The sequence below is a fragment of the Cetorhinus maximus genome, chromosome 17, assembly GCF_964194155.1.
Source record: "Cetorhinus maximus chromosome 17, sCetMax3.hap1.1, whole genome shotgun sequence".
Classification (NCBI taxonomy): Eukaryota; Metazoa; Chordata; class Chondrichthyes; order Lamniformes; family Cetorhinidae; genus Cetorhinus; species Cetorhinus maximus.
In genome coordinates, this window is record NC_135895.1 from 30,817,421 (window position 1) to 30,834,667 (window position 17,247).

At 41.9% G+C, this 17,247-nt stretch overlaps 1 protein-coding gene across 2 annotated transcripts; it reads right to left on the reverse strand.

Moving 5' to 3' along the window:
• Nucleotides 1-7,585: 7,585 nt before the first annotated feature.
• Nucleotides 7,586-15,616, reverse strand: uqcrh (ubiquinol-cytochrome c reductase hinge protein). 2 transcript variants are annotated; one of them, XM_078560913.1, is made up of 4 exons: nt 15,506-15,616; nt 11,299-11,334; nt 8,549-8,710; nt 7,586-7,847 (listed from the first exon to the last, which is right to left on the reverse strand). In XM_078560913.1, exons 1-4 carry the CDS (start codon nt 15,545-15,547, stop codon nt 7,815-7,817), a joined length of 273 nt encoding a protein of 90 aa, XP_078417039.1. In that variant the 5' UTR covers nt 15,548-15,616; the 3' UTR covers nt 7,586-7,814. The 2 variants fall into 2 exon arrangements, with proteins under 2 accessions (XP_078417039.1, XP_078417038.1); XM_078560912.1 differs by having other exon boundaries at nt 15,485-15,562.
• Between the last annotated feature and the right edge of the window lie 1,631 nt (nt 15,617-17,247).

Below are 17,247 nucleotides of genomic sequence, written 5' to 3' on the forward strand. Positions count from 1 at the left end.
TGTCCCTCCCCCGCTCGTCCCCCACTTGCTCGCTGTCCCTCCTCCGCTCACTCGCTGTCCCCCCTTCCCAGCGGAAACTCGGAGCGCGCGCCGCACACGCTCCGCCTTCCGCGAGTTTGGGCTCGTCGAGTTCATCTCGCTCTCTCTCTCTCCCCCTGTCTCTCTCTGCACAGATTCTGCCTGACCGGCTGGACGTTTCCAATATTTTCTGCTTTTGTTTCAGATTTTCAGCGCAGTCTTGCTTCTTTTGCTTTTGATTTTAGCTGATTTTATCCCGAATTATTGGATTAAAGAAATAAGCGTAGTTAGAAATGTGGAAAAGCAAGGCCTCAAAAAGCAGGACAGTCAGCACTTCTGAAAAAAAAAAGCAGACCAGGTTCTACATGTGCACTGCCCCCCACCCTTTGTGCTACTTCTACACCAGTCCTGTATGAGCTGAAAGTTCCTCCAAGTAAACACGGCAAAAGAAGGAAGCATTGTCTTCAAGCTCAATTCCATGTCCATACCAATGTCTCATGTTGAAACATACTGCTCAAAACCAAGGTGAGTTTCAAACCCCATATTCTCTCCATCATAAATACCACCTACTTCCATCTCTGTAATTTTACCATAATAATATAAAAGCAAAAAAACTGCGGATGCTGGAAATCGAAAACAAAAACAAAAATACCTGGAAAAACTCAGCAGGTCTGGCAGTTCTGTTGAAGAATCATGCGGACTCGAAACGTTAACTGTGCTCCCTTCCACAGATGCTGCCAGGCCTGCTGAGTTTTTCCAGGTATTTTTGTGTCTGTAATTTTACCTGTTTCTACTCCTGTTTCAGCCTATCTGCTGCTGAAACCCTCATCTTATGGTTTTGTTACCTCCAGACTTGACTATTCCAATCCTCCCCTGGAATGCCTCTTTGTAAACTTTAGCTCATCAAACTGCCAGTATCCTATGGCACCCATTCCTAATCATCCAGCCTCTTGGTGCTCACTGATCTACATTGTCTCCAGGTCCACGAACACCTCCATTTTAAAATTCACATCCATATGCTTAAATCACTCCATGGCCTTCTGCCTTCCTGTGCTTTCCAGTTGTACCACCCTCCAAGAACTCTGGGTTCCTCCAACTCTGGCCTCTTGTGCATCCCGCCACTTCCTTTGCCTCAGTGTTGGAGACTGTGCCTTTAGCCATCCAGCACAAAGTTCTACAATTCCCTCCTTAAAGCACTCTACCTCTCTCATACTTTAATATGCTCCTTAATATCTCTGACCAGACTTTTAGCCAGCTGTCCTAATGTTCCCTCCTTTGGTTTGGCCTAAATTTTTGTTTGACTATGCTCCCGTGTAGCCCCTTGTAACGTTTTACTATGCTAAAGGGGATGAATTTTTTCATTCTTTAATGGGATGAGAGCATAGCTGGCAAGACCAGCATTCATTGCTCATCCTTAACTGTCCTTGAGAAGTTGGTGTTGTCTTCTTGAACTGATGCAGTCCACCTGGAGTAATTAAACCTACAGTGCTGTTAGGAAGGGGGGGGTTTCCAGGATCTTGACACAGCGGCAGTGAAGGAACGGCAATATCGTTCAAGTCAGTGTTGCTTGAAGGGGACCTTGGAGGTGGTGGTGTTCCTATGCTTCTGTCCTTCTAGGTGGTCGAGGTTGCAGGTTGGGAAGATGCTGTTTAAGGAACCTTGGTGAGTTACTATTGTGCATCTTGTATAAGATTGCACACTGCTGCCACTGTGCATCAGTGGTGGAGGGAGTAAATGTTTAAAGTGGTGGGATGGGGCTCCAATCAAGCAGGCTGCTTTGTCCTGGATTATTTCGAGCTTCTTGAGTGTTGTTGCAGCTTCACTCAACCAGGCAAATGGAGAGTATTCCATTACACTCCTGACTTGTGCCTTGTAGATGATGGTTTTGAGGAGTCCAGAGGTGAGTTACTCACTGCAGAATTTCCAGTCTCTGACCTGCTCTTGTAGCCACAGCATTTATATGGCTAGCCCAGTTAAGTTTCTGGTCAAAGATAATCCCCAACATGTTAATAGTGGTGAATTCAGTCCTGGTAATGCTATTGAGTGTCATGGGGAGGTGGTTTGATTCTCTCTTGTCGGAGAAGGTCACTGCCTGCACTGCCATTGTGTGAATATTACTTGCCATTTATCAGCCCAAGTCTGAATGTTGCCAGGGTCTTGCTGTATATGGAAACCAACTGCTTCAGTACCTGAGGAGTTATGAGTGGCACTGAACACTGTGAAATCAGCAGCAAATATCCCCACTTTGGACTTTATGATGGAGGAAAGGTCATTGATGAAGCAGCTGAAGATTGTTGGGCCTCCGATATTAGACCTCCAGCAGCAATGTCCTGGGGTTAAGATGGTTGGCCTCCAACAACCACAACCATCTTCCTTTGTGCTAGGCATTAATCTTTTCCTCTCGATTCCCATTGACTTTAATTTTGCTAGGGCTCCTTTGACTAGGTCAAATGATGCCTTGATTTCAAAGGCAGTCACTCTCACCTCACCCCTTGAGCTTAGCTATTTTATCCATGCTTAGAACAAGGTTCTAATGAAGTAGCTCTGGCGGAACTCAAACTGAGCGTCACTGAGCAGGTTATTGCTGTGTAAGTGCTGCTTCATAGCACGGTCAATGACACCTTTCACCTTTGGTGATGATAGAGAGTAAACTGATGGAGCATTAATTGGTTGGATTGGATTTGTCCTGCTTTTTGTGGACAGGACAGATCAGAGCAATTTTCTACCGTATCAGGTAGATGCCAGTGTCATATCTGTATTAGAACAGCTTGGCCAGAGGCGCAGATGGTTCTGGAGCACAAGTCTTCCGTACTTCTGCTGGGATGTTATCAGGGCCCATAACCTTTGCTATATCTGGCATCTTCAGCCATTTCTTGATATCTCATGGAGTGAACCAAATTGGCTGAAGACTGGCATCAGTGACTGGGATCTCAGGAGGAGGCTGACATAAGTGCATAAGCTGTTGGTATATAAATTCAAGCAGTTGTTGTTAAGCAGAACCGTAGCTGGAGTCTTTTTAAAATTGCTTCACATTTGCTCAATCCTCTACTATATACGTTCCAGTACCAATAAATGTCACTTTAAAATTTTTTAGTGAATAACTGAATGTAAAAATTTCTAACGTGCTATATTAGTTTATAATAAAGTTTATCTTTTTTCTGTTTTGTTGCCAAACTCAAGTTTTTGACAAATCTCATCTTTGGTGATTTACTGTACTTCGAGGATAGGTCTCCGTTTAAGTATTATCTGTCTAACTACGTATATTTAAAAACTCCATTTCAGCACTCCAAATGTCTGTGTCTAAGGAAAGAATTAAATTCATATGGCACCTTTCACAATGTCGCAGTGTTTTACAGCCAAAGAAGTTTAGGGAAATGAGGCAGCCAATTTTCATACTGCAAGGGTTTATAAACAGCAATGTGATATTGGTTAGTTATGTTGGTTGAGGAGTAAATATTGGCCTGGATACCTGGGAGTGCTTCTCCATGAAGTGTCATGGAATCCACTTGACAGGGCAGAGGAGCTTAATTCGACATCTCATCTAAAACATGGCATCTGATAGTACAGCACTCTCTCTACTGCACTGAAGTGTCAGGCTACAGTATACATTTAAGTGCCTGTGAGTGGGGCTCAAGTCCATGACCCTTTGGCTCAGAAGCAAGAGTGCTAAGCAAAGGCTGATTCTAATGCAAAGCACTATGATGCGATCTAATACTGAAAAAAGAACTGCTTTTTAATTGACCTTCCAACGAAACCCAGGGTTGGATGCTGAGGGTCAGGCCTGGTTAGCATAGAACTAGGGACAGAGTAGGAAACCAGTGCTCAAGGGCAACTCGCCAGATTTGAGCCAATACAGTATTGGTGACTTAGCCAGCCTCTGAGCCAGAAGGTAGGTAGATTTGGGCTGTGGTGGTTGATAACTGTTCCTGGAAGGAGGGCACCAAGTTTAGTGGCAGCCCTTTGTGGTAAGTATTGATATATACATGCACCAAGGTAAAGGCTGGAGTACAAAATATATTACTGGTCCCAATTTCATAGTACTGCTGGTACCTATATACTTATTTTCCATCCTGCTCAGTCAGATCCATTCTTCATATATTGTGTCAATGTGGCCCTACACTTTGAATGTTTCAAAGGCCAAGATGGGTGATTGTAAAATGTCATTTATTTTAATACAACCCTTTCCTCTAATACTACAGATTTAAAGACAATCACCACCTAGACTTTACCATAACTAGGCAAAAGAAAGCACAGAAAAATAAATTGTACATTTAGCCTGGACTTGCAACTAGGGCAATAAAGTGAAAATCAAAAATCCCTTCTTTGTGAAAAAGTGTTGAGGAGTTATGCCTTATCTAATCACAACTGAAGTTGTGGCCATTAAACTTTGATCAATCATTGTTTACTTTTCAAGCGTAAAACATCTTGTGAAAGTTTATCAATGTATATAGCAAATTGCAGTTTTCAACTGCTTCGATTGGATGCCTTTAGTTCACATTAAAGGCACATCATGAACCCTAAGATAAAGGCAAATTACTGCGGATGCTGGAAGTCTGAAACAAGAACAGAAAATGCTGGAAAGACACAGCAGGTCTAACAGCATCTGTGGAAAGAAAAACAGAGTTAGCGTTTCAAGTCCGATTGACACTTCTTCAGAGCTATAAGAGAAGTAAAAATGTGATGAAATTTATACTGTTTAAGGGAGGTAGGGAGGTGGGGGATAGAACAGGTGAAGCTGCATAGAAAGCCAGCAATAGGTGGGGGCAAAGGAGAGATTGACAAAGATGTCATGAACAAAAGGACAAAGGGGTGTTAATGGTAGTGGTACTGGCTAAAGGAGGTGGTAATGGTGGTATTAAGGTAAGAAAGCAGAATGTGATAGCAGGACTGCCTCAGAGAGATCGGCTCCTGTCTGAAAAAATTTTAAAAACAGAAGAAATAAATTTCCCTGACGTCCCCTCATGTGACACTGTCACATGAGTTGGTACATGCCCATCGCTTTCATTGACAATTTTATTAAAAATTTAAAAACCTACATGAAACCTCATCCTGCCCGTGGATGAGTTTTCATGCTTTTTCTTAAGCACTCCAGGACTCCTGGCCTGCCCGCCAACCTTAAGGTTGGACGGGCAGGTCCATTAATTACTTTAACTACTTTGTCAATGGCCTCAATTAGCACAGCTGATTCTGCTGAGCCCCTGCCAACCTGAAAATTGAAATGAGGCAGGGTGACGTCAGGAGTTCTGTCTGATGTCATCCCGCATCATTTTACGTGTCGGTGAGCGGACCCCGCCACCCCACTTGCCGACTAGGAAATCCTGGCCAATGAGTTTCTGACTGATCAGCATTTTAACTCTATTTACCCACCTTGTTTAACTTAGTTGAGTGTAGTAACTGTAGCTTTAAGGAATGTAGTGACTAGCTTTAAGACTTATTGTACTTTTTAGTATCACTTGACAGTGTGAACAAATCCCTAAGTGCACGGAACTTTAGGGGTGGAGTTTATATCTAGTTGTGGATCTTGATGGAAGCATATAACTGCTGCTGAAGCCCTGTAAATAAAGTTCACTGCTTCTAATGAGAAAGCTGTCTGGAAAAATCAAGTCCAGAACAATTGGCGACGAGGATAAATTTGTTCCGGGGCTGTCCCTCGCCCAGTGAATGTATCTTATTTTAAACCAAGGAAAGGGAAAATACACACATCAGGTATGCCACTTTTTGGCAGGATCGACCCCTTCGACTCATCTACAGAGGATTGGAGTCAATATATAGAATGCCTTGGTTTCTTTTTCCAAGCAAAGAAAATAACGGGTGGAAGGACAAAGGAAAGCAATTCTCCTAAGCGTCCGTGGGAGTAAAATTTATAATTTAATCTGTAGTTCGATGGCCCTGAACACTCCCGATTTGAAGACCTTCAATGAATTGGTAGACTTCATAAAAGGCCATTTTTCAACCCAAACTCTGTAATCATGCAGAGGTTCAAATTTAATTCAAGAGTAAGAGCCCTGGAGGAGACCATAGCAACATACGTAGCGAAGTTGAAACAGCTAACGGAGCATTGTGACTTTGGAGAGACCCTAAACGATGTGTTAAGGAATCGTTTGGTCTGCGGTGTGCGCAATGATGCCATTCAACGACTGTCATTAGCTGAAGTAAATATCAATTTTAAAAGAGCATGGGAAATGGCGCGTGCAATGGAAAGCACCGAACAGGATTTGCAGGCCTTAGTGTGTACAAAATGGCGCCGTTTTCCAGTTGGGGAACAGACCACCGGGTGCGGCGCAAAAACCAGGGAGTCAGCCACTAATCAGGAGACAGACCCTCCTACCCAAAAATTAATATATACAGGAGGCAGCTCAGCAGCAAATCTGAAAATGAATTGTTTCCGATGTGGAAGTAACCTTATCCCTGAAACTTGCTGTTTTAAAAAGAGGTGGAGTGCCATTATTGTCATAAGAGGGCACATACTTAATCAACGTAAAGCAAGATTGAGACAGACTCCCAGGCAACAAACTAAACTGATCGAAGTACATAATGTGGAAGAACCAGAAACCACTAATTCCAGTGTTTATTGTCTATTTAATGTGCAAGTACAGAAAACAGAGCCAATCACTGTTACTCTGCAGGTCAATGGAAAACCTCTGATTATGGAAGTGGATCCTGGTGCACCAACTACTGTAGTGGGGGAAGCACACATTCAAATATTTAAACAAGGGTTCTGAACAACTGAATATAGAACAGACTTCAGCCCAACTGAAAACATACACTGGTGTGAAGCCATACAAGTGAAAGGTATTACCACTGTACCTGTTTATTACAAGCCCCAGACAGCACAGCTCCCTGTGATTGTAGTGGGAGTTGAAGGACCAAGTCTTCTAGGTCATAATTGGTTGAGGGAAATTAACGTTGATTGGTCAGTGAGATTTCAAAAGGAAGCTGGAAAACTTTCTGAGTTGGAAAAGGAACAAGGCACTTCAGAATAAGCCTGGACAGTCAAAGGACCTTAACAGGATGCAAAAGGAGTGTGTAACCATTCAGCAACCTGAGGAAATGAAGACTGTCTGAACAGCAGCATGGAAGAACAGCAGAATAAATCCAAGGATACTCTGTTGAATTACAGAATTCAAGATGAAGCAAGTGAGCTTCACAAAGAAATGGAAAACCTGTTGAAAGATCTTCACACACTACAAGGATCCTTCAGGTCAAAGTTTGTACCTCTGGAAAATTACAGAGAAGCAGAATGAATTTAATGTCACTCTGAACAAACTGAAGCACCAGAGAAGACGCAGCAATGTTCAAGGTTCCAGGAGGATAATAACAGAAACAAGAAGGAAACAGAAGAGCTGAAAAATCAGCTGAGTGAAACAAAAGAAGCGTTGGAAGTAAAAGTCGTGGAACTTTCCAAAGTGCAAGTGGGTGATGAAGCCATGGGGAGCTCAACCCCTGAACAGAGCTAAGTTGAGATTTCGCCTGAGAGAAGTCTGTATCATTTCAGTGCAACAATAGCCTGTATCAACTCCAAACTATGAGTCTATACAAAACTAGGAATGAATTGAGACAAACAAGATTCAAGTTTGAGTTCAATAAATTTATTTATAATGGCAAGTATAATTAAACAATTTCTGGCTCCAAACTCAGTCATAAACACAGTAAACCTTTGACTGAGGCAATGCCTGAACCATCGTGTAATGGACCACAAAGATTCATTCTCACAAACAGTTAGAAATCAGTGAATAACCAAGTTCCCCACAACTGTTATGAATTCTGGTACCATTAAGTTCCTCAGGTACTGGACTTCACTTTAACTTACTGAAGATATTTTCAGCCACCTGGAACAAAAAAAAAGTTTTAATCTTGTGTGAGAAATATCCTGTAAGTGAACTGGGAGGAAATTTATAAATAAGTGTATCAAAAACAGAACCTTTTAACAAGGTGAATTTATTATTTTTCAATTGGAGAGGCTACGAACAGACAAATGTGTACTTTTCATTTATTTTGGCTTTTTAGAAACTACAGAAAACATTGTAGAGTTATAAGAAAAGGATGGGGACTGGGAGTAATTGAATTGCTCTTTCACAGTCACCACAAACAATGGTCCGGGTGGCCTCTTTCTGTATCATAACATTTGATAATTCTCGAATTAAGAGTTTAAATTCCAATCTGAATTCTTTATAATTTATACAAACCATCTTACTTTCCAATGATTAGAATTAATCACAAAATTAACAGCATTTTCATCATTAATTAACCCACCTTTGGTGTGATCACCAAAAAAAAATAACCAGGCATTTATAAAAACAATTTCAATTTAAAAAAATGGCTAAACATACTTGATGTATTCTCTAACGGATATTCAAGGAAGATTTCTGTATGAGTCTACATTACTATGTTGGTAGGAACGTCAGGTTGTGTGCCACCAGGAGACTTTACAAAACAAGAGAGAACAACACCCATAGGGAAAATTGGAATTCCTCCCTAAAATCAAAACAATGACACAAATACATATTTACTACCCAAGCAAAGAACTTACACAGTGGTCCCGGATGTGCAAGAAGTCAAACAGCTCCTCAGTACAGGTTTCTAATGTTTGCGATCGAGAACTCACTCGCTCTGTACAGGCATCCAGTATTTCTCGCAGTTTCACGCACTTTTCAACCTGCTCACACTGCTCTCTGATGGTTGTTAAGGGATCCTGCATAAGGAAAACAATGTTTTAAACAAATTACATAGATGAAGCTATTTAAATTTATTTGATGTGTTTAAATCTTTAAGCATTTTCCCACTATTTAAATTCTTGTTTTCAAGATAAAGTGGACTCCAGTGGGACAGATAGAGTGGGACTCCAAAGAGGAATAGGGAGTGGTTTCAGGCCAGCTGTCTTCACATCAGTGAGCCTTGCCTATGTGGGGATTATTAAATAGTGTAAATCGGATGAGGCATCTTAGTTATGCATTTGAATAGTAGCTTGCACTGATTATGTATACTGTTTCTTCACCTCAACAAAGCTTAAAGTTTCCCCAATGCAAAATCCATTACAGGTCAGCAGCATGTAGGTTCAGTGACCACCTTAAAAGGGAAGATTTTCAACTTGAACCAAATATTCCAAACAACAAAGAGGCAAACAAACAAGAAGTCAATCACTTGACTCATGCAAGTTGACTAAATGAGCTTGAAACTAAAAGTAAAAGCCTTTGAGTACAACGGCTTATCGTATGCAATAAATGACAAGATCTTTATGGGGTGAAATGAGAATAGTGTTACAATAAAAGTTTCTTGTTAAATCATTGAATCATATTGCAATGTCAAGACAAATCTACATTTTCCTCTTGCCCATGGGTAATTAGTTGTGGAAAATATTTAACCCCAAGTCTTGTTGCAGCTTTGGTTTAGACCTAGATTGCTATCCGCTGTTACATAACACTTGAATGTTCACATTTTGTGTTACTAGGTTCTCAGAAATGAAGGGCATCAGAGTGGGACTCCGAGGAGGAATAGAGAGTGGTTTCAGGCCAGCTGAACATTAACCCCTAGTCATGTTGCAGCTTTGGTTTAGTCCTAGATTGCTATCCGCTGTTGCATAACATTTAGAAACGTGCAGAATGAATAAAATAAAAAAGAAACTCACTTTATTTCCACAATATACCAGATGGTCTCAATGCCTTAATTTTTTAAAAATTTGTTCTTGGAATGTGAACATCACTGGCAAGGCCAGCATTTGTTGCCCATCCAACTGCCCTGAGGTGCTGGTGAGCCACCTTCTTGAACCACTGCAATCCATGTGGCACCCAAAACACTGTCGGGAAGTTCCAAGATTTTGAACGTGAAGGAACGGTGATGTTTGTCTGTCATTTCCAGTGCCAAGGTCGATGCCGGGTGACATTTGCACAGCGGTTTGATACAACTGAGTTGCTTGCTGGGACATTCCAGCTAACAGTTAAAAGTTAAACATATTGCTGGGGGTCTGGAGTCACACAAACTAGACCAGGTAACAATAGCAAATTTTTGTCCCCGGAAGACAGTGAACCAGATGGGTTTTTGGAATCAGATAGTTTCATAAATATTATTAGTGAGACTCACATTTTATTCCAAATTTAATTACATTAAAAAATTCCCCAGCTGTCATGGTGGGACTTGAACTTATGTCTCTAAAGCATTACTCCGAGCCTCCAGATTACTCAACCAGTAACATTAGGACTATGCTACCATTCCCCTACAAAAGAGTTGTTAACTAGAGACTAAAGAGGCACTTGTTGTTTCTTCATGGAGGAGAGATTAATACTTCAATTTGCAGCCATACCCTTCAATGGCACAAAGAGCACAATCAAGCCGAGTCCTCTACTGTCAACATCTTGAGGTCACCACTGATCAGAAGTGAACTGAACCAGCTTACCAGCACCACAGGATCTGAGCAGAAGCTGGATACTCAATGAGTGGTCACCTCCTGACTCAAAATTTAACCATCATCTACAAGACTCAGGTCAAGAGTGATGGACCACATTCGCCTGATGGATGCAGCTGCAACAACTCAAGCTCAACAGCATGCAAGGCACAGCAAATCACTTGATCGGTGCATTAGATTGGATACAAAGAGAATGTTTCCTCCTGTGGGGAAGAACATAACTAGAGGCCAATCAATATAAGATAGTCACCAAAAAAATCTAATAGGGAATTCAGAAGAAACTTATTCACCCAAAGAGTGATAGGAATGTGGAACTCACTACCACAGGGAGTGGTTGAAGCAAATAGAACATAAGCATTTTAAGGGAAACGAGACAAGCATGAGGGAGAAGGGAATATGGAGATGGTTACAATGGTAGATTTAGATGAGAAAAGATGGAAGGAGGCTTGAGTGGAGTATAAACAAAATATATTATCACCAGGTTCAATATCTAGCCCTTGCATCACAGATATTCTGTGTATGTACCTGATGCAGTGTAGCAAGGTCCCTTCAACAACACCCTCTTCCCCCATGACCCCTTCACCTCAGATGAACAAGAACAGCAATGTTGCGGAAACACTATAACTTTCAAGTCATACACCTTCCTTACATTAATAAATACTGCTGTTCTTTCATTGTCACTGGGTGACTACCCTGAAATTCCCCATTTAAAGCTGTTTTGGGAGTATAAGGGACTGCAGCAGTTGAAGGAAAAGATCCATCACCATTTTCTTGGACAGGCAATAAATTGGTCCTTGCCCACATTCCAAGCACAAGTAATGAAAATCAAATGAGAACTTCCAGATATCTGTGATTTACACAGAAGATCTTTGTGTACTTACCACCAATTCTTCTTCCTCCTCCTCCTCCTCTTCATCCTAAAGAGAAACAGCTTGATCAGTAATAAATAGGAAATGATGAATGACAAATTGATCCATTACAACTATTTGCATTTAGATAGCACCTTTCACAGACACACACTAGAAAAACAAAAGGAGACATCAGGAGTGACCAAAAACTTGGTCAAAGAGATGAGTTTTAAGGAGGGTCTTAAGAGAGAGAGAGAGAGAGATGGAGAAATTTGGGAGGGAACTCCAAAATACAAGGTCTAGGTAGCTGAAAGCAAGGCCATCAATGGTGGGGCAATGTGGACGGTGGGGCGGGGGGAGCAGGAGGGGTGGAGATGGAGGGAAAAAAGATGGATAAGAGATCAAAGTGGGAGTAATGGTGAGTTCAGGAAGGGTGATATCACAGTGAAGAAACCATAAAGATAGGGACAGTCAAGACCAATGCGGGATTTGAATACAAGGATGTGAATTTTAAATGAAATACTGGACACAAGGCTGTTGATGCTAGGTAAACTGAAATTTTCAAGAGAGAGAATTTTATTAGGTATCAGCATCAAGAAACATGGAGAAAAATTAGATAAATGGAGTTGAAGTACAGATCCACCATGATAAAATAGAATGGTGGAACAGGCTCGAGGAGCTACATGGCTTCCTCCTGTTTATATGTTTCTATAAGTCAGTGTAAGTTGGTATGCTTGGGCTAATGAACAAGTGGGATGCAGCATGATAGCAGCGCTGAAGCTGCTGAGATGGCAGACAGCAGAGCATTGAACTAGTCATGCCTGAAGGTGACAAAGCCACAGGTGAGGATTTCAGCAGCAAATGGACTGAGAGGAAGGTAGAAGTGGAGGTCTTTACGATTATGCTACTCAGATCTGGATTTAATAGCTCATCGAGGACCAACAAACATGGTAACATCAAACAGGGATGGAATCTGTAGTAAGAGATGGGCTTTGTGATAGGGTGCAGCCAAAGAATATGTCTTCAACTTAACTGGAGTAAATTGTGGCTCACGCAGGACTGGGTGTTGGACAAAATCTGACAGCACAAGAGATGGTAGACAGGTTATGAGAAGTGGTGGAGGGCTGGATCTGCAGGTCATCTACATGCACGTGCATGCTGATAGTGTCGTCAAAGGGTAACAGGGAATTGAGAAAGAGGGGGTGGGCTAATGATGAATCTATTCGGACCCCTGAGGTCATGGTGCTGGAGCAGGAAGAGAAGCGATTGTTACAGGTGATCTGAAAATGATTAGTTAGGCAACAGCGAAATCAAGTAAAACAGTAACACTGAGCTGGATAACGGAGGCAGCACTGGAGGAGGATGATTCTGACCACGAAGACCCTGGCCACTGTCTCACACTGAAACAGACAGATCATAAATGCAATAGAAAACCTCACTCATGTCTCTCGTCACCTCCAAACTCAAATGTTCCAATACTCCCCTCGCTGGCCTCCTATCCTCTCCCTAGAACATATTTCAGTTCATCTAGAGCTTTACTGTCCCTGTCTAACTCATCCACGACGGCATCCGCTACCACAGCCTCATGTTTAAGCCTCTTCTAGTCCACAGCTCCTCCACATTTGTAATTTCCTCCAGCCCTACAACCTCTTCCCAACAAATTCTCCATTCCTTCAACACAGGGCTTCTGTTAACCCTTGCCCTTTCTTCCAAGTCAGCAGCCAGCCTTCAGTGACCCACACTCAAATTTGCTCTCTAAGCCACTTCTCTTTCATCCTTTATTACACTCCCTAAAATCCACTTCATTTAGTCACCCCTTTGGCCCTCTGTCCATTTTTTGCCTCATTATGCTTCTGTGAAATACTTCAGAATATTTATTAAAATAAAAAGCACTAGATAAACACAAGTTATTATTGCAGACTAGATTAGAACTTAATTTTCATATTTTAAAAAAAGCATTTATATTGTTCAAGACACTTTCCTGCATCATTCAAACTCTCCGAAAAACTCTTTTATTAGAGGCATTTAATAAGGAATAAGGAAGGGGGGGGGGAATCACAAGAAATAATAGTTACCTGTAAAGTGCTTTATTGGAAAACAGGGAGATGGTTAGTATGAGCACATCATCCCCTTTTGCTTTGTTCCATTTTAAATGCTATTCATCTGTAGCATTTAGTTTATAGGTCCCAACGGAAATGTTAACTTGCTTGTTCTCCCCATACACTGCCTGAACTGTTGAGTCTTTTGAGCATTTGATGTATTTGTTTTAAATTTCAAGCGTCTGGCACCTTATTTTTCTTTAATGTCATTAGAAATGTGACACCTGGTGGACTAATACGATAAGCTTCTTCCCACAACCATCCTTGCAGGTAGAGTAATGCTGGGACACATAAGGACATAAGAAATAGGAGTAGGCCATTCGGCCCTTCAAGCCTGCCCTGCCATTCAATAAGCTCATGGATGATCTGCCCCAGGCCTCAATTCCTCTTTTGTGCCAGCTCCTCATAAGCCCTCAACTCCCCGATATTTCAAAAATCTATCTACCTCCTCTTTAAATAAGACCATAAGGCATAGGAGCAGAAATTAGGCCATTCGGCCCATTGAGTCTGCTCCGCCATTCAATCATGGCTGATAAGTTTCTCAACCCCATTCTCCCGTCTTCTCCCCGTAACCTTTGATCCCCATACCAATCAAGAACCTATCTATCTCGGACTTAAATACACTTAATGACCTGGCCTCCACAGCCTTCTGTGGCAATGAATTCCATAGATTCACCACTCTCTGGCTAAAGAAGTTTCTCAACTCATACTTTCAGTGATCTAGCCTCCACAACTGAGGTAGAGGGTCCAGTCATTCATTACCCTCAGAAGAAATTCCTTCGCATCTGTTTTAAATGAATGTTCCCTTATTCTTTAACTATGTCCTCTAGTTTGAGATTCCCCCACTAGTGGAAACATCTTCTCAACATCTACCCTGTCAAGCCCCCTCAATCTTGTACATTTCAATAAGATCACCCCTCATTCTTCTAAATTCTAATGAATAAAAGCATAACCTGCTTAGTTGTTCTTGACAAATCAACCTCTTCATCCCAGGAATCAGCTTAGTAAATCTCTTTTGAATTGCCTCCAATGCCAGTATATCCTTTCTTAAATACGGGGACCAAAACTGTACACAGTACTCCAGCCTCACCAACAAGTTGTAACAAGACTTCCCTATTTTTAAACTCCAACCCATAGCAATACAGGCCAAAATTCCATTTGTCTTCTTAATTACTTGCTGCACCTGCACGCTAACTTTGTGTTTCATGCACAAGAACACCCAGGTCCCTCCGTACTGCACTTTTTTGGAGTCTCTCTCCATTTAAATAATAGTCTGCCTTTTCATTTTTCCTACCAAAGTGCATGGCCTCACACTTTCCTACAATAAAAGCTATCTGCCAAGTTACCCACTCACTCAACCTGTCTATATCACCTTGCAGATTCCTTATGTCCTTATCACAACATGCCTTCCCACCTATTTTTGTATTGTCAGCAAATGTGAGTACATTACACTCTGCCCCCTCCTCCAAGCCATTAATATATAATAAATAATCACTAGGACTGATCCTTGTGGTACTCCACTAGCTACATTTTTCCAACCTGAAAAAGACCCATTAATCCTGACACTGCATATTAACCAGGTAACAGGACATAGATTACAGAACTGGATAAAGTTTAAAAAGATGGGTTGAGGAATGCATCTAGGTTTCCAATTCTCTGCCTTACTCATTGCACAACAAACTGCAACTGAAAGTAAGTCATGATTTAAGAATAAAATTATTCGCACCGGGGCCTTTCCTAACAGCTGGAGAAAGCGTGTATGTCAGTGAATGGGTAAAACTAAATACAATACTGCAGGAACTAGAAGCTGTCAAGTGCTGCAAGCACAGGTCGATTAGTATCGCTGGGGAAAATCAGTGGTCGCTGTGCACATTTAGTGACCTAATCTGGAGGATAAATCCGAACCAGACTGACCTCCTCACACTATCCCTCAACCCGTGAGCTCGTCTCCCCTCACAGCTCGGCGACTACCCGCCTTTGTCCTTGGACTCACCCCCAGCGTCCCGGCCCAGGCTTCGCCCTTGGCTTCACGCCCCCGCCGGGCTCTCAACTTTCAGAGCCCGGCCACAATTTACAGATTGCTTCGCCCTGCCCCGCCATTATATCCCTTAGTGTCCCACCTTCCTCTCACCGGGCCTCACCTCAGGTCCTCCGGTCAACTTCAACTCATCCTCCAGCCCCATGGCTCCGACCTTCCACTCAGACCCGGCGAAAAGAACTACGCATGCTCTACCGGGCTATAGTGACGTCAGCACCTAAAGACCCGGATGGTCAGTACAAAGATATAGACCGTATTCAGCAGCAGGAAGTGGTTTGGCAATCTACTTCCGGGGTTATCTCTCCATTCATTTAAATTGGAGCCCATATGAACAGGTGGTCACCTTATTTTGCTAATAATCAATTTGGATTTTATGTTTTACTCTAAAGTGAAAAAGGAGCTAAATCATACCCGCTACCACTACAGGGGTAAACTGTGTTCGCTTTATTATCACTGAATGCGGCATTTAATCAACATAGGGAGATCGAGGCAGGGCCACCTTTTGCATGCAATGTTTATTCAAGAAGCATACCCAAATAGCGCACACATAGCAAAGTTGCGAGTTCATTGTGATGTTCCCAACATCGTGTTTCGTTCTGATGAAAGGTTCTCAACCTGAAACGTTAACTCCGTTTCTAGCTGCACAGTAGCTGCCTGATCTACTGAATATTTCCAACATTTTTTTAAAATCATGTTTGAGTTACATGTTTAATAACTGGTCCCTAACGGGTTTTGAGTGCGAATATAATTAGAAACTCTTTTTCGTTTAACATAAAAGCAGGACGGACACTGTGGTTAAAAACGCACGAACTGGCGTCGCAAAATCTCAAAGCTATTGAACAATATTCACAATTTTGCTTGTAGAGATCATTTTAATTAGTTGATTCAAGGTATCGCATTCACTGATGAAACGCACGAAAGAAATTGAGAATAATTTAAAGAGCACATTATATAATTCATATTTATAGAACAAAGTCGATTTTATATTGAATAATGAAGCTATTATAAATTAACTTCTACTTACACCTAAGTCGAATTTCGTACATACGAATTAGGAGCAGGAGTAGGCCACTCGGCTCCTCGAGCCAGCTCCGCCATTCAATAAGATCATGGCTGATCTGAATATAACATCAACCCCACATTCCTGCCTACCCCGATAACCTTTCACCCCCTTCTTAATCAAAAATCGATCTAGCTCTGCCTTAAAAATATTCAAAGACTCTGCTTTCACTGCCTTTTGAGGAAGAGAGTTCCAACGACTTACGGCCCTCAGAGAAAAAAATTCTCCTCATCTCTGTCTTAAATGAGCGACCCTTATTTTTAAACAGTGACCTCTAGTTCTAGATTCTCCCAAAAGAGAAAACATCCTCTCCACATCCACCCTGTCAAGACCCCTCAGGATCTTAAAAGGTTTCAATGAAGTCACCCACCTCTTACTCTCCTAAACCTCAGTGGATAGAAGCCTAACCTGTCCAACCTTTCCTCACAAGGCAACCTGTCCATTCCTGGAACAAGAACAAAAATTGCCGGAAAAACTCAGCAGGTCTGACAGCATCTCTGGAGAGGAAGACAGAGTCAACATTTCGAGTCCGTATGACACTTCATCAGAACTAAAGAGAAATTGAAATGTGGTGAAATATAAGCTGTTTAAGGGGGGTGGGACAGGTGGAGCTGGATAGAGGGCCAGTGATAGGTGGGGGCAAAGAAAAGATTGCCAAAGATGTCATAAACAAAAGGTCAAAAGGATGTTGACAGTGGTGATATTAGCTAAAGGATGGGCTAATGGTGACATTAAGGTTAGAAAGCAGGATGAGCAAGTGACAGATCACCCTAGTTGGGGCGGGG

Coding starts and splice junctions, on each gene's coding strand:
- uqcrh (XM_078560912.1), bottom strand. CDS start 15,547: ATGGGGCTGGAGGATGAGTTGAAGTTGACCGGAGGACCTGAGGTGAGG. Junction 11,335..15,484: donor TGAGGCCCGGTGAGAGGAAG/GTGGGACACTAA, acceptor GTTTCTCTTTAG/GATGAAGAGGAGGAGGAGGA. Junction 8,711..11,298: donor AGGAGGAAGAAGAATTGGTG/GTAAGTACACAA, acceptor TTCCTTATGCAG/GATCCCTTAACAACCATCAG.